Source organism: Nicotiana tabacum, chromosome 5, assembly GCF_000715075.1.
Source record: "Nicotiana tabacum cultivar K326 chromosome 5, ASM71507v2, whole genome shotgun sequence".
Lineage (NCBI taxonomy): Eukaryota > Viridiplantae > Streptophyta > Magnoliopsida > Solanales > Solanaceae > Nicotiana > Nicotiana tabacum.
The window spans coordinates 60,756,054-60,779,518 of NC_134084.1; the positions used below are offsets into that span (position 1 = coordinate 60,756,054).

Sequence of the window (23,465 nt, forward strand, 5' to 3'; positions counted from 1 at the left end):
AAGTCTCCCAATGCCAACACAAACAACCCTCGATCACCGATATAGTCAAATAACACTAATCAAGAAAATTTACTTTGTATAATTCAACATTTTCTAAGAACTAACAATGAAGTTTTGAGATTTTTGAAGCAAAACACTAAATCAATGTTTGAACTAAAAATTAAAGCATAAATTTTCAACATTCAAGTGATTTCAACAATAATCAATCATTAACTTTCAGTTTCTACCGCCCAAACAAGAATTTCAAGCTTCCAATATTGAATGTACTATGCTGTTCTTGAGGAATAAGAAGCCTAATTTCCAACAAAATAAAGACGATATGGATTTGGTAATGAACCTTACATGATAAGAACAATCTTTCTAGGAGGCTGATACCAAACAATAAAAACTGAGAAGGGACTAAATAGCCCAGTTTATCCACAAACAAATTAAACCAAACACAATCAAAATGTGTAAATGCACAAGTAAAATCATACTTTGGCGCACCTTGATTTAGTAACAGTCGAATAATAACAATCATACTGATATTTTTACATGTAAAAAAAGCGACAAACCTTTCACTTGATAGTACATTTCATGCATTATAATTTATATATTCTCCAAAGGGCGCACATAATTGAAGGCACAAATGAAGTATAATTTGGAATCAGAGAGGTGCATGCATAAAATAAATACTGAAAGCTTTTGATGAATGACAATGACTTTTCTCATTATTGATTCTAACAAGGCCAACTAACAGCTACACTGAAAAAGTTGCTCCCTAAGTGAGATGCATCGGTGCAACAAACAAGAATTATTCCAATAAAAACAACTCAGATTCCCCCTCTAGCTGTTTCACTACTTCTGTTATCTCTACTCTGATCTGCCTTCAGAGCAAGAAACTTCACGCTTTGCTAGTCTTGGTTCTAGAATCGCAGTACAACAAATTTGGTTGCGACATACTAAGCTCAAGAAGTAGAAAGGCGACATATGGTTTTCTGACAGTGATAGCGATAACAAAGTCTGGAAATCACTTGTCTACACAAGATCACCCCATCTTACTTTATATCGTGCTGCAAGATAATGTGCTCCAATAGGTCCTCGACTTCCATAGGGGTAATATTCTGGAACTATTTTCTTATCCTCAAGTTCTTTTAACACTGGAGTGAAAAGAGACCAAGCAGCATCCAGCTCATCACTGCGGATGAAAAGCCGCCTTTCACCTTCTACAGCATCAAGAAGCAGCCGCTCATATGCATCAGGGATCTCCTTCGAGTATCTACAAATTAAGAACTAATCAGTCATAGTTTCACAAAGAAAGTATCATGACATGGTTTATTTAGGGTGGTGAGCATATTCAGTCAAGAAGCAAAGATTACGCTGAAGCAATGCATCAGAGTTATCTGAAAGAATCAGAAGATTTAAGCTTTAAATGCAGTTTAGAAGTTCATTTAAAAAGTGCAGTGAATTTCATGATCTGATACATGGACATGATGGGCAATCATCTAGCAATCATCTCGTACTGATTTGAAAACAATAGGAAAGGCTTCAGCTAATCATTACACATGCAGTTGGAATTACGGCGTGGTAGTTGTCGGTGTTGTTGTAGTGTAGCTTTCATCTATATGAATAGCAGAAGGCACCTAAAGGAAAATCTAGAGTTCACAGTCTCAGGATTTTCTTCTTTGAAGTAACAAAAATTAGCTTGCATCTTGTATGTCGAACAACTCATTAAAAAATTTCTAGCTGTTTTATTTCCTATATATTAAACTTAGCCCCTAAATAAGAGTAACAGTCACAAGTACGAAATGATGCATTATACATTTGCCATCAATACCTTGCCGAGTAAAGAAGATTAAGATTACAGCGATCCAATCTCATTCCTAGACCAGGAACTTTGTTATTGATCTTTAGGTATATAGCTTCATTAGGCTGGACACGGATAACAAGCTCGTTGGTCGCCTGGTCAAGATCTGAGCCAAAGTTCTTATTGTATAAATTTCCTGGTACGTGCCTGAATTGTACTCTTATTTCCGCACTAGCAAAGGAAAAGCAAAATGGTATAAAGTGGCAAGTAAAAATATGAAGGAAAAAGGAAAGCTGTATTTGGTTTCACCAACCTCCTAGTATGTAAAGCTTTCCCAGCTTTCATAAGGAAAGGCACCCCATCCCATCGTGCATTATCTATGAAAAGAGCAGCTGCAGCAAAAGTTGGGGTTAGACTGTCCTTCGGTACAGTCTTGTCGTCAGTATAACCGGGATAGGTAACATCTCCTTTTGTGTGACATTTGTACTGCCCAATGATAACATCGTCTAGTTGTAAAGGTCTCATGGAACGCAGAACTTTTACCTGGCATGTAATAGGAATTAGTTATGGAACTATAAAACAATAAATTCCTCCAAAACAAATCGGTCATAAAGAGTAAAACCTTTTCATTTCTGATATCTTCCGCATCCAAACTCACAGGTGTTTCCATGGCAAAGAGGGCCAGAATTTGAAGCAGATGGTTTTGCATGATGTCTCTGATTATCCCATAATGATCAAAATAACTGGGAACACGCATAAAAGTAAAAGAATGAAGTTCTGGAAACTAGTTCCACGCAACCTAAATTCCAACTTTGAGAAAGAGAATTACCCTCCCCGTCCTTCAGTGCCAAAATCTTCTGAGAAAATAAACTGCACATTCCTTATATACTGCCTTGACCACAAGGGTTCAAATATCAAGTTGGAGAAACGAAGGACAGAAAGGTTTTCCACAAGCTCCTTCCCTAAATAGTGATCGATCCTGTTGATCAAAAACATAAATGAGGATAATAGTACTCTTCCTTCAGTGGGTCAAAAGCAAATCAACTTCAAAGAACTGCACCTAAAAATTTGGTCTTCATTCAAGTACTGCTTAAGAGATCTTGTCAATGCAGCAGAGGATTCAGAATCCCGACCAAAGGGTTTCTCTACAATGACTCTTGTCCAGCCATGAGCAGATGATGCAGAGAGGCTAGCACATCGAACCGCATTTATAAAAATATTTGGTGGAATGGATAAGTAGAATAGACGATTGGAAAACCTTCCTGCCTGCAAAAATTATCAATGTCAAAGCTGAGAGACTTGCAAGTAAATTAGAAAATTAAATTTAACTTCACCACTCATTAGAATTATGAAAACTGCAAGAAAGAGCTAGATATGGCTGAAGATCTCAGCAGAAGTCAACAATCATCAAAAAGCTCTTTCATTTGCCAGAAAAAGGAGGAGAGACGTGACAGTATGAGGCTGTACGATGACTTTTGATGGCACATTCAACCAAAAAATTCATAATGCTAATATCATCCTGTGTGTATATATATTAGGAAAACTATCAAGTTCCCTCTTTGTCATATCCTACTAGGTGTCCGGTAGTAGGGTTGGGTGTTTTAAGATGAACTAGCAAGACAGATTCAACTTGCAAGCCTGATAATGCTAACCGAATAACCAAAAAACTGCAGTTTGCTGTTTTAAATAAGATCCGCAAAGCTTCATTATATGACTGAAAAGAAATGGACCTTGGGCCTAACTCAACCCTAAAAGCTAGCCCATGAGGTGAGCTGCCCAAGACCATGTAAAGAGACCTCCCTATCCCGAAAGAGCCGATGTGGGACTCCAACTACCTGCACGCCCAGATGTCCGTTGACAACATAAGATAGGGGGCCCACATCACGTAAACAATTAAATGAGATGGGTCTGGCTCTGATACCATAACAAAGAAATGGATCTTGGGCCAAACTCAAAAACCAAAAGCTAGCTTATGAAATGAGGATTGCCTAAAACCATACAAAGAGACCTTCCTATCCCAAAAGAGCCGATGTGGGACTCTGACAATAACATCGCCAAAACATTTTGCAACCTCAATTCTCTCAAAAGGAGACCCGCTAAATACCTCATGTTCCTTCAGCTTTTTATCGAGCTCCGCAAAGTTTTCCAGGGAATCGTATTGGCCGCTGTGGTAGAAGCACCTTTCTAAAAACTGTTCCATCTTTTCACCACAATTTTCCCTGAATAACAAAGTTAATCACAATTATCTATCACTCTCTGAATAAAGCATGAAGCAAAACAAAATGGAGTAAATGCAAAATGAGAATAATTGCAAATATATGTATATGTTACTGATCAACGCAAATCACACCTCTTGTCAATCCTGCAAGTAAGGGTCTTGCTAACCATGTTCCGTAGTTCAGCATCAGTCATCTTACTCCGGGCATAGCCAAAGATAGTGAAATGCTGCATTAACAAGAGGGGTAGCTTTATGAGAGCCATACTACCTAGAGATGGCAAACGGGTGGGTGCGGTCGAACATGGGCGGGTCAAAAACGGGTTATGAAAAACGGATAAAAAATCCGACCCGCCCATACTTCGTATGAATAAAACATGGATTAACTGAAAGATAATATGGGTATCCATATTATCTATAATTTCTTGAACATTGTCATTTTTTTAGAGAATTCCTAGCCTAAAAAAATCTAGGCTCTTTTTATTATTATAAGAAACTTGTAAATAAAATCCTTTATTGTATTCAGATGTTAAAATCAAATTATAATATTACAGCAGTATCAAACTATAGGGTTTTTTTTAATACATAAAATGTTAGAAATTAAGAACGCATGCATTTCCTTGGAAGCAACGATAAATATTTTGCACATGTAAGCTATAATCTAAGAAGTAAAAATACTAATATTTGGCAAAAATATCTAAAAATAACATCATACTTTTAGTCATAATTGTAATAAATAGTTTCGGTAATGTACAACAACAACAAATCCAGTAAAATCCCATAATTTCATTACTGTATGAGCCATTAATTAATTTTTATGGTTTCTTCATATTGGCTAATATACCAACTGAATTTATTGCTCATTAGAATAACATCAGATTTGCGAGTTCAATTGCTCAGGATAATTGTCCAGCAGTTTATAATTATTTCTTCATTTTGTTCGATTGATTTTTCTAGCTAATTAAGCACAATTAGTTTATAGGGAATTAAAGCTGGCCGAAATTAGTTGTGACAGATTAGTTACGGCTTAGAAAAATAAAAATTAAATGTATGCAACTTTAACTTTGATGTGTTTGGTTTTAATTTTGACCCACTTGTAATAAATTAGATATTCAACCCATTTTTGAGCGGATAATATGAGCAGATACTCGTAAAATTTATCCATTTTACCACCTCTATTTCTACCTTATCCGAGTATGGATCCAGTTGACAAGTAATGAACAATATACAGTTAACCTTAATATCAACAGTAACCTCAACGAAACTGAATAAATATGGAACGCACCTCAGGGAGGCAACCCTCATAATAAAGTGCAAACAGTGCAGGAAATATCTTTTTCTTGGCAAGATCTCCTGAAGCACCAACAACAGTAATACTGACAGTTGATTTAGCTTTGTTGCTGTCGAAATCAATTGTATCTTTCTGCTCCTTTGGAGGTGCGACTGGCGAAATTCCATTTTTTAATTTCTTCAAAGGAGTCTCATTTTCGATTTTGCTAGGCGGAATCGCTACTGCACCTGTAGAACATTAAATTCAACATAAGAAACTATATATAAATAGGTCTACTATAACACACTTTCAAGAACAATAATAAGCAACAGACTATCACTATTTTCACAGAACAGGAAAACTGGCTCAACAAGCCCAATGCTTGTCTCTTTTTTTTTTCTTAATTCTCTTTGCAGCCCCAGAAGGAGCTGCAGTTTTTGATAAAGCAAAATCATCTTGACCAAAGAGATAATAGTGTGAAAAATAACATTGAGGGTCTTCCAATGCAGCTTTACTCCGTGCATGAATAATTCATAAAACCAAAAACGAAACAAACTCAAACTTTCTGATGTAAACTCAATAAAGAATCCTACACTCTTTTGTTCTTTCTCCTTTTTGTTAGAGGACAAGACTCCAACAACTTTGCAGAATAAATAAATTGGGACATTTTTTTTTTTTTGATAATTATGTTGTCCGGGGTACCGCTCGGGCACCTCGGCTAATTTCAAGGGTACCTCCTGCCTATCACCTGCCACCAGCACATGTATCAGATAACTATATCCACAGGCTTGGAGACATGGGAAGAAACCACCTCGTATTTTCTGTTCTCCGCGGGGATTTGAACCTAAGACCTCATCGTTCTCAAAATTTGGGACAAAATTTAGCATGGTCAACTTATAAAATCGAAACAATTGACCAAAATTTATCATTTGTTTTGATCAGGAAAAGAAGAAACAAGAAAAAAAAAGACCCAAACCTTATTATGTGAACTCAATAAAGAATCCTAGAACTTTTTTATGTTGTTTACCCTTTTGTAGGAGAACAAGATTCCTACAAATTTGCTAACAAGGAAGAAAATTAGTATACAATTTAGCATGGTCAACACATGAAATACAAACAATTAAGCAAATTTAGCATTTATTTCTGTTAGAGAAAAAGGAAAAAGAAACTTTTTTTTTTAATTAAAGATTAGAAGAAAATAGCTGAATATGAACTAGTAAGAAAGATAAGGGGACAAAAAAAATAACCATCTTGCATGCGAACGGCATTCCAAAATGGCTTCTGATTAATTTGCAAAGAACCAAACTTTCTCGACAAAATTGAAGAAACTGCTATCTGCTTATTATGATGATAATTATAGAGCCCAATAGAGGAATTAGAGTAAGAAGCAACTGGCCCAGAAGAATGGGTTGAAGGAGAAGAATAAAGGGTCACCATTTTCTTGATTTCTTCACTTCTCTATGAAGAATCTGTATCTACAAATATTTTCTAGTGATAGAATTAAGAAAATCGGTTTGTTAGATAAAGACAGATAGGAGGGGGGAGGAGCTATGGCGTTAGAGGACTTAGGATTTGTCGAAGGGGGTTAGTCTCTTGAGATCTCCGAAAGGGTGCTTCTTACATCTTTGGCGACCAATTTAATATTTAATTTGTTCGGCAAGTGGAAAGGGAATGCTAATATGGTGCCATTGATTAATGCTACTCTAGTATTAACAAAAAGTAAATTAGGTTATTATCTAATTGCATATATTATCCTGGATGCTTTTTGTGAAGTTTTGATTTAACCTCCAACTTTAGTTATGTTCATAATTTGTCACTCTCATTGATATTTCTTTCTTTCTTTTCTTTTTCTTTTTGGTATGTATTCTCCTAATACAATGTTCGATTTTGTTATAATCAAGTTCTTAACATAAAGGTACGTGGAGAAGTAGATGCATTTGCAATATGACGTTTTTAATGCAATCTAAATGGATTTCTTGGTTAAATATTTTTGCTTTAATTGGAGTTTAAATTTTTGTACTCCTACATAGAATAAGTTGTACAACAACAATAATATACTCAGTATGATCCCATAAGTGGAGTCTTGGGAGATAGGTATATGTAGACCTTACCTATATCTTGTGTGGGGTAGAGAGGATGTTTAGACTCTCAGCTCAAGAAAACCATTTTCAAAACGGGTTGACAAATACAAGAGTAAAAGAGGTAGGATTGTTGGTGCCAAAACGACACAGTGTTATTCATAAGGGTATGAAATCTTTCTAAGGTAGGGAACTAATGTGTTCTTTGTTCTTGGCCATAGGGTTGGCTTTGTTGTGTTCTTGTATAATACAAATTGGGAAGAAATTCTTGTAACTTCATGTGTGCCTTTTAGTTACTTTGCTGCCTAAATTTGTTCTAAGTCGCAAACGTCCCTAAAATAATTCTAAGTGTTAGAAGACTAAAGTCAAGTGACGGGCTTGAGTGTCGCAGGGAGGTGAACCTCGGGCATAAGAAAATCTCCCATGTGACAACTAGTATCAGAGCATGACAGATTTGGGGCAAAGGCACGATGTTACGTGGTTGAATTTCGTGAAAGATGGTTGGTGGCAACGAAGAAGAACTGAGGGAAATTTTTTTTGCATTAGAGGCACTCGTGAGAACTTATGAGGATGAACAATGTTTGATTATTGTGACTCGTCTCGCCAATCTTGAGGCCTAGATGAATAGGCTGAGCCAGTAGTGCATAGATCTGAAAGAGAAAAATGGGTTGTTGTGTTGGGCTATTGGCAATAATGATGCACAGTGTGGGGAAGATCATACTAAGATAAAAATACCTGAGCCTAAAGAGTTTAATGGTGCAAGGAGTGCCGAAAAACTCAAAAATATTTTGTAGGGTTATGGAGCAACACTTTCAAGCTGCCCATGTGCCAGATGAAGACAAGATCAACATCACAACTATGTACTTGATGGACGATGCTAAACTTTGGTGGCGGACACGCGTGGTAGACGATGTAAGTGTTGGTATGACTAAAATTTACTCTTGGTAAGGGCATAAAAAGAGTTGAAGGATCAGCTCTTTCCTAACAATGCATGCTGGATTGCTAGAGACCATTTGAAAAAGTTGAGTCAAACTGGAATTGTTAGGGATTTTGTGTCAAAGATTTCAGTTCTTTGATGCTTGACATAAGGGACCCCACATGGCGAGGGACTGCCCGAAACTCGAATGACTTACTACTTTTATTTGCTGATGAAAAAGAACAAGATGAGTCGAATAGGGAAGGGCATGAGACTGTATACATATGGCCTATGGTGGTGCTGAAAAATACAGAAGCTACTTTGTCGAGGACGACGAATGCTTTGGGTGGGGGTTGTTTGTCAGCCGCTTAACAAGGTTCTTTGGCAGATAAGGGTTGTGGCAAGAATTTTCATGATGGCCTTGGCACAACCTGACATATCATCATGACGGGTGACTCAGCATAACGAACTATACGGAAATGACAAACGCACCTTGATAGAGGCAAGGCGCATTTCACATGGACGTGTAGGTTGGAATGACAATGGAAAGGAAATACTATGTCAAGGCAAGGCCAATACATAGCAAGGCAAAGGCAAGACAAGGCCATGGCATGACATGACAAAGAAAAGGCAATGAAAAGTTCACAAAGGCATGCAAGTGGTTGGAAAGGCATATGGACAGTTTGGCACAACAGATGGATGTCAAGGCAAGCCCTAAGACTTGGCACAATGCAAGTCTCGGGCGCAGCTGAGTAGCATGTGCAAGTATGCAGTGCGCATGAGGGCAGTTGGTCGGTTATTTTGCTGAAAAACTAACTTATAGCCATGATTGGAATATTTTATAACTTTTCTTTTTGATTGGTTCAAATTTGGCTTGTTGTTGGGGCTTGTCAACTGCTTGATTTAGATGTTGCCAAGTGTAATTGGGCAGGCTACACTATAAAAATGTATATACGGTGGCAGACTTAGTCTGGTGGCAGAATTATTAGTGCCAAATATCTAAGTATTATTCCCACGGATAGGAAATCTTTCTAAGGCAGGAAACTAGGGTGTTTTTTATTCTTGGTCATAGGGCTGGTTTTTTTTGTTCTTGTATTCGCTTATTAATACAAGTTGGAAAGAAATTCATATAAATTTATGTGTGCCTTTTACTTACTTTGCTGCCTAAATTTATTCTAAGTCTCAAACATCCCTAAAATAATTCTAAGTATTGGAAGGTTGAAGTCAAGTGCTGGGCTTGATAGCCGTACGGAGGTGAACCTCGAGCGTAAGAAAATAACCCATATAACACCAATCATTTCATCTTCGTTTCTCGTATTTTTTCCACTATGGAAGCCACTCCCACCTTGTCCTGTATATTTTTATTCCTAATCTTATCTTAATATGCCTACACATCCATCTAAGCATCCTTATGCTTGCTACTTTTATCTTCTAAACGTGTAAGTTCTTGACTGGCTATAAAATATAGAATAAGTAGTAAGCGACATTTAGATTTTCTTCGTCAAGCTTTAGGGAGGTCCAAATTACTTTTTATATTAAAAATACTTTTTTAAAAATTTTTAAGGTATTTTTCTAAGACAAATAAGTACTTTTGAGTAGTAACAGAAGTAATTTTTTGTTTTTAGGAAGCAATTACAAATTTTAACTTCTTCCAAGAAACAAAAAAGAAGCACGCAATTAATTTTTTCAAGATAAAAATACCCTCACCATAAATTTATATTTTTCAAATAATCCCTTACTAATTTAATATTTTCTTGACTTTTTAATTTCTACCATTCCTTTATTCTCTTTTTATCGTATTTTATTCTCCTTCTCCTATTCCTCTTTGGCATAGTCTTTTGTCGCGATCCAAAAAACTTAAGCAAGGGGTCATGATGGCGCCTAACTCTACCTGCTAGGCAAGCCAACACTTAATAATTACAAAAGAATCAAAACTAAATATTTAAAAACATAATATCATAAATAAGGAGTGAAATCTTCTAAATCAACATAATAAGTATAAAAATCACCATAGATGTCTACACAACTTTCCAAGACTGGTGTCACTGGGTGCATGAGCTCTAAAGAGTATTAAGCCAAAAATGAATACAATAATTTATGATGCAAATAATAGTAGTTAAGATAATGAAGGTGACTCTAGATCCTGCGAACATATGCATCACTACATCAAGTCTCCCCAAGTGTCCAAGCTAAGCACCTCTCAGGACTCCACTAGTACCAACACCTGGATCTACACAAGAACTGCAGAAGTATAGTATGTGTACAACCAACCTTATGTACTCAGTAAGTGTCGAGCCTAACCTCGACGAAGAAGTGACGAGGCTAAGACAAGACACCTACTTATAAACCTGTACATTAAAAAAGAGAAATAACAAGAATAAATACGAGAAATAATAAAACGATCAACTAAAAGAAATAACGATCATATTTTCTCAAATATCACGACCAAATCTTTCTTAAAAAATTCAATCCAAGAGGGTGAAACGACATCCATCCTCACATTATAATGTAAAACAATTGCACGACATTACCATTCGTTCTTTTACTCTCATCCTCACATAATAATATAATAACAAGCACGAAAATACCCTTCATGCAATAATAATGATAATATCAAGAAGCACAGAAACACCCTTCATGCAATAATAATGATAATATCAAGAAGCACAGAAACACCCTTTATGCATAAATCACTCTTCCTCACAAGCACGAAAATACCCTTCGTGCAATTCACTCTTCCTCACCAAGCATATATAAAATAGTACCAAGTAAGATGGGAAACATAAATAACATCAAGAAGAGTGATTAAGCATCTCAACAAAACCTAAATAAAGTTACTAGCATAAATGTAAAGCCAACATGTCAATAACATAATGCCCAAGTATCTCAATAAAGCTTAAATATAGTAACCAACAAGTATACGAATGTAACAACCCGACTGGTTGTACTGATCATTGGCATACCATTCATTAGTTTGAGATCTTGAGTAGCTTCATATGATGCATTATGACTTGCATGTATGGTTGGTTTAGATGATTGAAATGTTTGGCATTGATTTGAAAGCTTTAAGTTGGAAGAGTTGACCAAGATTTGACTTTTAAGTAAATGAATTCAGAATCAAATTTTGATGGTTTTGTTAGGTTTGTATAATAATTTTGTACCTGTATGTATGTTCGGATTTGGTTTGGAGGATCCTAGAAGAATTTAACGTTATTTGTCGAAAGTTAGCAATTTGAAGAACTTAAGAGTTCATAAGTTTGGCCAAGAGTTGACTTTGATATTATTGGAATCCTATTGGTGTTTCAAGAACTTTGGATCGGTATATATAGTTGAATTAAACTTGTATGCTAAGTTTGGAAGTAATCCGAAGGATGTAAACGTAATTCAGCCACTCTTTTGAATGAGTGAAGATTTAACAGTGTAAGAGAATTTCTACTCGGTTTGAGCCTCAGTTCTTTGTTGTGATATTCCCCTGGGTATTTTGAGTCTTTGGATAATTTATATCATGTATTTGTACTTGTTGGTATGATTGGATGTAGTCCCGAGGGACTCGAATATGTTTTGGATCATTGGTTGAGAGACTAGTTAAGTTAAGAATTTGGAGTTTGACCATGGTCAATATCAGGTCAATACGACATCTTTTCTGTGTTTTGAGTGCGCGATCAGGTTCTTAGCATGTTTTATGATTGAAATGCATATATGATTTGTGTTTGGGAGGTTCCGAATGAGTTTTGGGTACTAAAATAAAGATTTTGCGATTGCTGATTTTTCTAGTGCAATAATTTCAAAAATTCCGATTATGTCCCTAAATTTTTTAGACTTTCTTTAAAATGGAATTTAATTACTTTTTTCACAAGGTTTTGGATCTCGAAAAGAGTCGATTTTTGAGGGAGTTTATATCTACTTCATTGGGGTAAGTCAAATCAACTCGAATTTATGAATATAACATGAATCTATCAATAATTTTGGCTCTAAATCAAGGAATCTTAAAAAAGAAAAGTGGATTTTGGCTTGAAAGATAAGAAAGTGCATTTTGGGGGGTTTTGGCAAAAAATTTCTAAAGTGAAAAATTGAGATTTAAACCTCGATTCAGAGTCGGATTTGGATGAAATTTGTATAGTTGGACTCATATTTGTGACGACCCGGCCAGTCGTCTCATGAGGTACTGCTCCGTTTTTCCCATTTCTGCTTCTTTATGCTTTATTTATCCGTGTTATGTGATATCGAGTTAGTCGGATTGAGTCCGGAAGGAATTTGGTAAGGTTTGAGACACTTAGTCTCTTTTGAGGGAGCTTAAGTTGGAAAAGTTAACTGGATATTGACTTATGTGTTAGAGGGCTCGGAAGTGAATTTCGATGGTTCGGTTAGCTTCGGGAGGTGATTTTTGACTTAGGAGTATGATCGGAATGAGTTTTAGAGGTTCGGAGTAGATTTAGGCTTGAATTGGTGAAGTTGATATTTTAGCGATTTCCGGTCGATAGGTGAGATTTTGATATAGGGGTCGGAATGGACTTTCGAGAGTTTCAGTAGCTTCCTTGTATCATTTGGGATGTGTGTGCAAAATTTCAGGTCATTCGGACGTGGTTTGGTTGGGATTTTAATCAAAAGCGTAATTCGGAAGATTTAGAAAGCTTGACTTGAATCCGATGTGTTTCGAGTGATTTGATATTGTTTGAGGTGTTTTGGTGATTAGAACAAGTTTGAATAAGGTATTAGGATGTGTTCGTTCCTTTGGTTGAGGTCCCGGGGGCCTCAGGTGAGTTTCGGGTGGTCATTCGGATCATTTTGAAGTTGAGAAATTGCAGAAAATCTGTTCAGCTGTTACAGGGAATTTACCCTTCACGTTCGCGAGTAGACCCTCGCATTCGCGAAGAGTCAGTTGGCGAAGGCAAAGGTTAAGCCTTCGCGTTCAAGATGGGAGCTCTGCGTTCGCGAAGGGCAGAGGATTGGTGTATCGCGTTCGCAGGATAGGTGTCGCGTTCGCATAGAAGGAATGGTGAGGCTGAGCTTCAGTGGATTTAACTCATCACGTTCGCGATGGACTGAACGCATTCACGGAGGTTTGCCTGGGTAAAGCATGCGTTCGCGATGGTCGTGTCGCATTCGGGAAAGAGGATTTTGGTCAAAATTATTTTTGTGCTTCGCGAACGCGAGGCTTTGACCGTGTTCGCGAAGAAGGAATTTATGCCTGGGTAGAAGGTTTTAAAACTCGTCTTGTCCGCGAGGATTGGGTTTATTTCCTCCATAGTTGGTCATTTTGTGAGATTTTTGAAGGAGATTGAAGAGGAATTCAAGGGAAATCGTTGGGAGGTAAGATTGTTGGACTTAAAACTCGATTATTATGTGAATTCCACCTAGAAAATCATAGAATATAAGCCTAAAATTGAAGAACTAGGGACTTAGTATTGTTAGATGCTCGTGACTTGTGACACCCTGGTTAGGGCTATGTCGGGTTGTATTTACGTACTATTTTCTGCTACTTAGTATGATTAAATCATGTTTAGACTGCTTTTATGCTGATTAACCGTTTTAAAAAGTGAATTGGGCTTAATTGGCTGGCCTTGTCTTCACGAGAGGCGTCATCACGACCGAGTTCGGGGTTAGGGTCATGAAAAGTTGGTATCAGAACTTAGGTTACATAGGTCTCACAAGTCATGAGCAGGTTTAGTAGAGTCTCGTGGATCGTTATGGAGATGTCTGTATTTATCCTCAAAATGCTGCAAAACCTTTAGGAAAAACTTCATATTCTTGAAATTCTTATCGTGCGAACTTGTTGATCCGAGTATCAAACTTCTGTTATTCTATTCTCTCACAGATGGCGAGGACACGCGCTATCGGACAGGATGGATGACCACCAGTGCCACCAGTTGTGGCCACCAAAGGCCGTGGACGCGATCGTGGTCGTGGTAGAGGCAGAGCAGCGAGGGCAGTACCTGTAGATCTACTAGCTACCCCAGCTTAGGATCAGGCTCCAGCTATGGATGCTCCAGCAGCACCAGTTCAGGCACCAGCTATGCCCATCATGATTCCGGGTCTTCAGGAGTCCTTGGCTCAGATCTTATCAGTTTGCACTGGCCTAGCTCAAGCGGTTTCAGCCACTACAGTCGCAGCTACTTCTCAGGCCGGGGGAGGCAATCAGACTCCCGCCACTCGCACACCTGAGTAGGTCATGCAGGGACTCTAGATGTCGGGGGCGCATCCAGCCCAGCCAGTTGCAGCTGCTCAGGACTATGTAGTTCCTGCCATGCCGGAGGACGAGTAGCGTATGTTGGAGAGGTTTGGTAGACTTCAGCCTCCGTCATTCAGTGGTGCAGAGGGCGAGGATGCCAAGGACCTTTTGGATAAGTGTCAGAGGATGCTTCGTACTGCAGGTATTCTGGAGACCAGTGGGGTCGTTTTTACCACCTATCAGTTTTCAGGAGCTGCTTTCACTTGGTGGGAAGATTTTGAGAGGCGTAAGCCTGTTGGTGAAACCTCTTTTCCTGGCAGAAGTTCTCCGTTCTCTTTCTGGAGAAGTATGTACCGTAGTTTTGCAGAGAGGAGAGGCGTAGGCAATTTGATATGGTTGCGTCTGGGAGAGATGACAGTGTCACAGTATGAGTTGAGGTTCTCTGAGTTGGCTCGTCATGCCATCTAGTTGGTCCCGACAGATAGAGCGAGGATTAGGAGGTTTGTTGATGGTCTTACTTATCAGCTCCGTATTCTCATGACCAGGGATAGGGTGACTGGTGCTACTTTCGAGGAGGTTGTGGATATTGCCCGTGAGATTGAGTTTGTTCGTTGCCAGGAGCTAGAGGAGAGGGAGGCCAAGAGGCCTCGAGGATTTGGCAGTTACAGTGGTACTCCTTCGAGAGGTCAGTTTCAGCACGGCAGAGGTCGTCCATTCAGGTCTACGCAGCCAGCTCGCACAGGTTATCGTGGGGCATCTTTGGGTCATCGTTATCATGGATCTCAGTAGGTCTAGTCATCACTCAGCTCCCTTCTAGCTCAGAGTTTGACCCGTGCTCTATCAGCTCAAGGCTCTTCTATGCCGAGTGCATCTACTAGTCACTCCGGTGCGAGGGGTTCCCTTCAGTCCCCTTCTCCAGCACCTGGGAGTTGTTATGAGTGTGCTGAGATGTGTAATATATGGAGGCAGTGCCATTGTCGTCTTGCGAGTTCATCTCAGCGGAGGGGTCAATCATCGGCTTCAGCGCTAGTTACTTCACCACCACCTGCCCAGCTAGCTAGGGGTGGAGGCCAGTCAGCTAGGGGTCGCCCCAGAGGGGGAGTCGATCAGGTGGCAGTTAGGCCCATTTCTATGCACTCCCAGGCAGACCCGATGCTATTTCTTCAGACAATGTTATTACAGGTATTATTTCAGTCTGCCATAGAGATTCCTCTATATTATTTGATCCCGGTTCCACCTTTTCTTATGTGTCATCATACTTTGCTCGTTATTTGGGTACGCCCCATGAGTTTTCTGCTTTACCTATTCATGTATCTACCCCGGTGGGCGATACTGTTATTGTAGACTATGTGTACCGGTCGTGTGTGGTGACTATTGGAGGTCTGGAGACGTGAGTGGATCTATTACTATTGAGCATGGTGGATTTTGATGTCATCTTGGGAATGGATTGGTTATCTCCGTGTCGTTCTATTCTGGACTGTCATGCTAAGACAGTCACATTGGCTATACTAGGTGTGCCACAGATCGAGTAGCGAGGTGTGACTGATTATGTACCCAGTAGAGTGATCTCATTCTTGAAAGCCCAGCGTATGATTGGGAAGAGTTGTCTTTCGTATCTAGCATTTGTGAGGGATGTCGGTTCTGAGACTCCCAGTATTGATTCTGTTCCAATTGTGAGGGATTTTCTCGATGTGTTTCCTGCAGAACTATCGGGCATGCCACTGGACAGGGATATTGATTTTGGTATTGACCTGGTGCGAGGCACTCAGCCCATTTCTATTCCACCGTATCGTATGGCACTAGCTTAGTTGAAGGAATTAAAATAACAGCTTCAAGAACTCCTTGATAAAGGGTTCATTCGGCCTAGTGTGTCACCTTGGGGTGCACCAGTTCTGTTTGTGAAGAAAAAGGATGGCACTATGAGGATGTGTATTGATTATAGGCAATTGAACAAGGTAACAATTAAGAACAAGTATCCTTTGCCTCGCATTGATGATTTATTCGACCAGCTTCAGGGACCGAGAGTGTTCTCCAAGATTGATCTCCGTTCAGGTTATCACCAGCTGACGATCGGGGATTCAGATATTCTTAAGATAGCTTTCAGGACCCGTTATGGTCATTATGAGTTCTTGGTGATGTCTTTTGGGCTGACGTTCATGTATTTGATGAACAACATGTTCCGGCCTTATCCCGATTCGTTTGTCATAGTTTTCATTGATGATATTCTGGTGTATTCGCGTAGTCAGGAGGAGCATACGAAGCATTTGAGAGTCGTGTTGTAGAGATTGAGGGAGGAGAAGCTTTATGCAAAATTCTCAAAGTGTGAGTTTTGGCTTAGTTTAGTGGCTTTCTTGGGGCACGTGGTGTCCAACGAGGGTATTCAGGTTGATCCGAAGAAGATAGAGGCGGTTCAGAGTTGGCCCAGACCATCCTCAACCACAGAGATTCGCAACTTTCTTGGTTTGGCAGGCTATTATCGCTAGTTTGTTCAGGGATTCTCATCTATCGCATCGCCCTTGACCAAGTTGACTCAGAAGGGTGCTTCATTTGTATGGTCGGACGAGTGTGAGGAGAGCTTTCAGAAGCTTAAGATAGCTTTGACCACAGCTCCAGTGTTGGTTTTGCCATCAGCTTCAAGTTCATATACCGTGTATTGTGATGCTTCGAGAGTTGGGATTGGTTGTGTATTGATGCAGGAGGGTAGAGTTATTGCTTATGCTTCTCGTTAGTTGAATCCCCATGAGAAGAACTACCCCGTTCATGATTTGGAGTTGGCTTCCATAGTTCACACATTGAAGATTTGGAGGCATTACTTGTATGGCGTATCTTGTAAGGTGTTCACTGATCATCGCAGTCTACAGCATTTGTTCAAGTAAAATGATCTTAATTTGAGGCTGCAGAGATGGTTGGAGTTGCTTAAGGATTATGATATCACTATATTGTACCATCTGGAGGGTATTGGCTTGTGTGGTTTCTCGGTCTTCCTTATGATTGTATCGGGGAGTGGCAATATGATGATCCGCATTTGCTTGTCCTTAGGGACAGAGTTCAGATGCCAGAGATGTGACCATTGGTGATGATGGGGTGTTGAGGATGCAGGGCCGGATTTGTGTACCCAATGTGGATGGGCTTCGGGAGTTGATTCTGGAGGAGGCCCATAGCTCACGGTATTCCATTCATCCGGGTGCCGCAAAGATGTATCAGGATTTGAGGCAGCACTATTGGTGGAGAAGAATGAAGAAAGATATTGTGGGATTTGTAGCTCGGTGTCTCAATTGTCAGCAGGTGAATTATGAGCATCAGAGACTGGGTGGTTTGCTGCAGCAGATGGTTATTCCTGAGTGGAAGTGGGAAAGGATCACTATGGACTTTGTTGTTGGACTTCCACGGACTTTGAAATAGTTTGATGCTATTTGGGTGATTGTGGATCGGCTGACCAAGTCCATGCACTTCATTCATGTATGTACTACCTATTCTTTAGAGTGGTTGGTAGGGATATATATATCCGAGAGATTGTTCGCTTGCATGGTGTTCCGGTTTCCATCATTTCAGATAGAGGTACTCAGTTTACTTCGAGTTGGGGTACTCAGGTGGAGTTGAGCACAACTTTTCATCCTCCGACGGACGAGCAGTCCGAGCGCACTATTCAGATATTGGAGGATATGTTGCGTGCTTGTGTCATTGACTTCGGAGGGTCATGGGATGAGTTTCTACCGCTTGTAAAGTTTTCTTATAACAACAACTACCAGTCGAGTATTCAGATGGCTCTATATAAGGCTTTGTGTGAGAGGCGGTATAGATCTCTAGTGGATTGGTTCGAGCCCGGTGAGGCTAGGCTACTTTGGACTGATTTGGTACAGGATGCTTTGGAGAAGGTGAAGGTGATTCAGGAGAGGCTTCATACAACGCAGTCAAGGCAAAAGAGTTATGCTGATAGGAAGGTTCTAGATATGTCCTACATGGTTGGCGAGAAGGTTCTGTTGAAGGTTTCACCCATGAAGGGTGTTATGAGATTTGGGAAGAAAGGGAAATTAAGTCTGCGGTTTATTGGGCCTTTTAAGGTGCTTCGGGGGATTGGGGAGGTGGCTTATGAGCTTGCGTTGTCACCTAGCTTGTCGAGTGTGCATCCGGTATTTCATGTTTCTATGCTCTGGAAGTATATTGGGGATCCGTCTCATGTTTTGGATTTCATCACGGTTCAGTTGGATGATGATTTGACCTATGATGTAGAGCCAGTAGCTATTTTGGGTCGTCAGGTTCGAAAGTTAAGCTCAAAGGATATAGCTTCAGTGATAGTGTAGTGGAGAGGTCGGCCCGTGGAGGAGGCTACCTGGGAGACCGAGCAGGAGATGCGGAGCAGATATCCTCACCTGTTTGAGGCATCAGGTATGTTTCTTAATTCGTTTGCAGACGAACGTTTGTTTAAGTTGGGGAGGATGTGACGACCTGACCAGTCGTCTCATGAGGTACCGCTCCGTTTTCCCCATTTCTGCTTCTTTATGCTTTGTTTATCCGTGTTATGTGATATCGGGTTGGTCGGATCAAGTCCGGAAGGAATTTGGTAAGGTTTGAGACACTTAGTCTCTTTTGAGGGAGCTTAAGTTGGAAAAGTTAACCGGATGTTGACTTATATGTTAGAGGACTCAGAAGTGAATTTCGATGGTTCGGTTAGCTTCGGGAGGTGATTTGTGACTAAAGAGTGTGATCGAAATGAGTTTTGGAGGTTCGGAGTAGATTTAGGCTTGAATTGGTGAAGTTGATATTTTGGCGATTTCTGGTCGATAGGCGAGATTTTGATATAGGGGTCGAAATGGACTTCCGAGAGTTTCGGTAGTTCCGTTGTGTCATTTGGGGTGTGTGTCCAAAATTTTAGGTCATTCGGACGTGGTTTGGTTGGGTTTTTGATCAAAAGCGTAATTCGGAAGATTTTAGAAAGCTTGGCTTGAATCCAATGTGTTTTGAGTGATTTGATGTTGTTTGAGGTGTTTTGGTGATTGGAACAAGTTTGAATAAGGTATTAGGATGTGTTCGTGCCTTTGGTTGAGGTCCCGGGGGCCTCGGGTGAGTTTCCGGTGGTCATTCGGATATTTTTGAAGTTGAGAAATTGCAGAAAATCTGTTCAGCTGTTGCAGGGATTTTACCCTTTGCATTCGCGAGTGGACCGTCGCATTCGCGAAGAGTCAGTTGGGAAAGGCAAAGGTTAAGCCTTTGCGTTCGCGATGGGAGCTCCGCATTCGCGAAGGGCTGAGGATCGGTGCATCGCGTTCGCAGGATAGGTGTCGCGTTCACATAGAAGGAATGGTGTGGCTGAGCTTCAGTGGATTTAACTCATCGCGTTCGCGATGGGCTGAATGCATTCGCGGAGGTTTGCCTGGGTAAAGCATCACGTTCGCGATGGTCGTGTTGCGTTAGCAAAAGAGGATTTTGGTCAAAATTATTTTGTGCTTCGCGAACACGAGGCTTTGACCGCATTCGCGAAGAAGGAATTTATGCCTGGGCAGTAGGATTTAAAACTCGTCTTGTCCGCGAGGATTGGGTTTATTTCCTCCATAGTTGGTCATTTTGGGATATTTTTGAAGGAGATTGAAGAGAGATTCAAAGGGAATCGTTGAGAGGTAAGATTCTTGGACTTAAAACTCGATTATTATGTGAATTGCACCTAAAAAATCATGGAATCTAAGCCTAAAATCGAAGAACTAGGGCTTGGAAATTTAGACTTTTGATTGGGGATTTGAAGGACCATTTGGGGTTGGACTTGAGAACTTTTGATATGTATGAACTCGTGGGAAGATAAGGAATCTATTGGTGTAAAAATTTCTGAATTTCGAGATGTGGGCCTGGGGTCGGGTTTTGGTAATTTCGGGATTTGTGCCCTTTATTGATTGCTTTTGCTTGGGCTTTGTTCCCTTAGCATATTTTGACATCCTCGTTCTGATTTTGGATAGATTCGACTCGCGTGGATGCTGATTCGAGGGGCAAAGGCGTTGCGAGTTAGAGATTTACCTGGTTCGAGGTGAGTAATGATTGTAAATGATGTTTTGAGGATTTGAAACCCCGGATTGCACATCGTAGTGCTATATTAAGGTGAGACACACGCTTAATGATGAGCGTGGGGTCATGCACTACTGGAGATTGTGACTTGGTCCGTCCTGGTTGATGATTTTACCGCGTATTTAACTAAAACCTATTTGCTATCATCATGATTTGGGCTGAATGCCATATTTGGGCTTCGTGCCAACTATTTGAACCCTTCGGGGATTTTTATTACTATTTACTCACTGTTTTGACTTATTACTTGAACTCAGTCATGTTATTTTCCACTATTTTACTACACAGCCATGTTTACTCAGTTTTAAGATTTAATGATATTTTTAATGATGTTTGGGCTGAGAAATACTATTTTACTATTGCCCGAGGGGCTTGTGAGTATTTTTTACTGAGTAAGGCCGAGGGACTTTGTTGTGAGGAAAAACTGATACTGATTGGAGGCCAAGGACCTGAGATATGTACGCCACGAGGTGGCTTGATTGATATGAGGCCGAGGGCCTAGATTTGATGCCACTAGATGGCTTGTTATTGCGCTTGGGCCGTAAGGGGTCCCTCTCGGAGTCTGCACACCCTCAGTGAGCGCGGATACCCATTGTGATGTGAGATTGAGCCCGAGGGGCTGGTATTGTTCTGAGATGTTGCCCGAGGGGCGAAATTGTTGATACTGTGCCCGAGGGGCGAACTTCTAATTGTTTACTTTGCCTTAACTGCCTATCAATTACCTGTTTACTTGTTGAAAAAGGATTGTTACTTAACTTTCGCCAGTTTATTGCTTTTAAATGGTTTTACTGCTTCATTATAGAATGCCTTGTGCCTTATGTGTTTTCTTACTTTTAGTTGTTATTTACATTTGTTACTCATTGAGTTGGAGTACTCACTTTACTCCCTGTACCCCGTGTGCAGATTCATGCTCGGTGTAGATTCTAGCTTAGTCTATACCTTGTTTGGTTGTGTATTCTACTTGATTTATGTATCATTCTATTAATTGATTTCGTGAGCGCAATAAACTACGCTAGAGAAATATTGAGGCTATTAGCACCTTATTTTTGAACAAGATGATTAAATCTTGAGACTTATGATGTATTTGCCTCAAAGGTAGATACATGTATGTTGTGAACACACGTCCGTACTTGTTCTTGTGTTCTACCTTGATTGGAATGTGTGCTCTCTATGACACATATGTGATCCTTTGTTTGACCACTTGAACTTAATTGCTATAATTGACTTAGTCGTTTTCATCTTTTATATGTTGACCCCATCTACATCATGCCCGTGTGCACTTTATTGATGAGTTATAAGGATATGTCTCTCGATGTGAATTTATTATCTTGCATTGTTGTGATTGTGGTGATATTGTAGCACATATGGACATGTTGATTGAATTAATTTGTGGGGGGTGGGGGTGGGGGTGGGGGGAGAGGTCAACACGAGATCTTTGTCATACGATTTTATCTATTGTTGTATGCATGAGGCGAAATAAGGGAAGCATTTTCTCGGGTTGCCCACTTGGAGAAATAAGGGTGACGATATGCGCATGTAGAAAAATAAGGGAGGCACTTCATTGTTTTGTGCACATGTGGCAAAATAAGGGTGGAATTGTTGTTGATGTTATGTGATTGATTCGGGGGTTTCTTTCTTGATGTTGTTTATGTGTTGAAATGGGTTGATATTTTGATTTCATACATGTTTCTTAAATGTTTTTGTCTTGTATTTGAAATCAGTTGTTAGTTGAATTTGACATGATATCACATGCCCACTTCTACTTGATGATTTGTTGTCAGAGATGGGTTTTTCTACATTGAGTTGATATCCCATATTTTTGTTGAGTTGTCGGTAGCATATCAGATTGACGTGATAAGGAAGTTGTCATCATGCATTAATATATTTGATTCTTGAAAAGTTCTATTGAACGTGTTATTTGGCAATTAATACGTAATCGGAACACGTTGGGCACAAGTTTATAGTCATGTATAAGTATTGAGCACACATAATATATGGTACATATCTATTTGTGGGCGGGGTTGGTGCAAGTTATATTTGTTGAACATGTCTAATTGGTAGATTTGCTTATTACCCTATCCTAGTTGTACACCTTTACCATTAATATTCTTTATTCTGTAGTTGTCTTTCTGGAATATTTTCTTGTATTATACATGATATTGAGTTGTACAGGTTCTACAAAGTAAGTATATTTTGACTTAAAAACCTCGTTACTACTTCTCTGAGGTTAGTAAAGATACTTATTGAGTACATGGAGTCGGTTATACTCATACTATAGGCTGCACCTTGAGTGCAGATTCTAGAACAGAGTAGCTATAGAAGACGGAGCTTTGCATTGAAGATGAACCAGTGTTCCCAATTCGAGCTACCATTTGTTCATAGTAGATTAGGTCCTCATTTCTTTTTATGTAACCTTTAAAAATATATTGTATTTATTTCTTTTACCAACATTGTAAATTTAAATCATACTGACTCATGACTTGTACTACTAGTCATTGGGGTAGTTGTATTAAATTCTTTTGTAGTATTATTTTTAATATTGATGATTTCTTTTTGTAGTAATAACTTATACAGTTTGACTTACCTAGTGGGTTGGGTTAGGTCCATCACGATATTGGTAAAATTTTAGGTCGTGACAATAAATAAATATGGTGCGCTAGATGTCATGTAGCCTCATGATTATAAATTGTAACGACCCGGCCGGTCGTTTTAAGAATTAACGCCCCGATCCCCTATTAACTATTTTTCTCGTATTTTTTTATGCTATTCTGATTTTCCGGGATGTTTGGTTTTGAGTTTCAGAGTGTTTTGGGACACTTAGTCCCTAAAAGAGAGCTTAAGCTTTAGAATTTGGACTGTAGTCGGAGTAGTGTGAAGACGGTCTCGGAATGGAATTCCATCCATTCTGTTAGCTTCGTTGGGTGATTTCGGGCTTAGGGGCGTGTTCGGATAGTATTTTAGAGGTTCGCAGCTTATTTAGGTT

General features: G+C 39.6%; 1 protein-coding gene across 2 annotated transcripts; it reads right to left on the reverse strand.

Annotated features, from left to right (window-relative positions):
* Window positions 1-682: 682 nt before the first annotated feature.
* On the reverse strand, window positions 683-6,976 carry LOC107828938 (glucose-6-phosphate 1-dehydrogenase, chloroplastic). 2 transcript variants are annotated; one of them, NM_001326213.1, is given in 10 exon segments: window positions 883-1,258; window positions 1,817-2,017; window positions 2,100-2,329; window positions 2,409-2,529; window positions 2,616-2,765; window positions 2,847-3,052; window positions 3,891-4,005; window positions 4,137-4,231; window positions 5,287-5,519; window positions 6,519-6,750. In NM_001326213.1, coding segments are annotated over 10 exon segments (1,782 nt in total). In that variant the 5' UTR covers window positions 6,709-6,750; the 3' UTR covers window positions 883-1,017.
* Window positions 6,977-23,465: the final 16,489 nt, after the last annotated feature.

Excerpts from the sequence above, each read along its gene's own strand:
- LOC107828938 (XM_016656331.2), bottom strand. The coding sequence starts at position 6,708 with ATGGTGACCCTTTATTCTTCTCCTTCAACCCATTCTTCTGGGCCAGTT. Across the intron at positions 2,530-2,615 it reads GGCACTGAAGGACGGGGAGG|TTATTTTGATCATTATGGGA; the intron begins GTAATTCTCTTT and ends GCGTGTTCCCAG. Across the intron at positions 1,259-2,099 it reads AAAGCTTTACATACTAGGAG|ATACTCGAAGGAGATCCCTG; the intron begins GTTGGTGAAACC and ends CTTAATTTGTAG.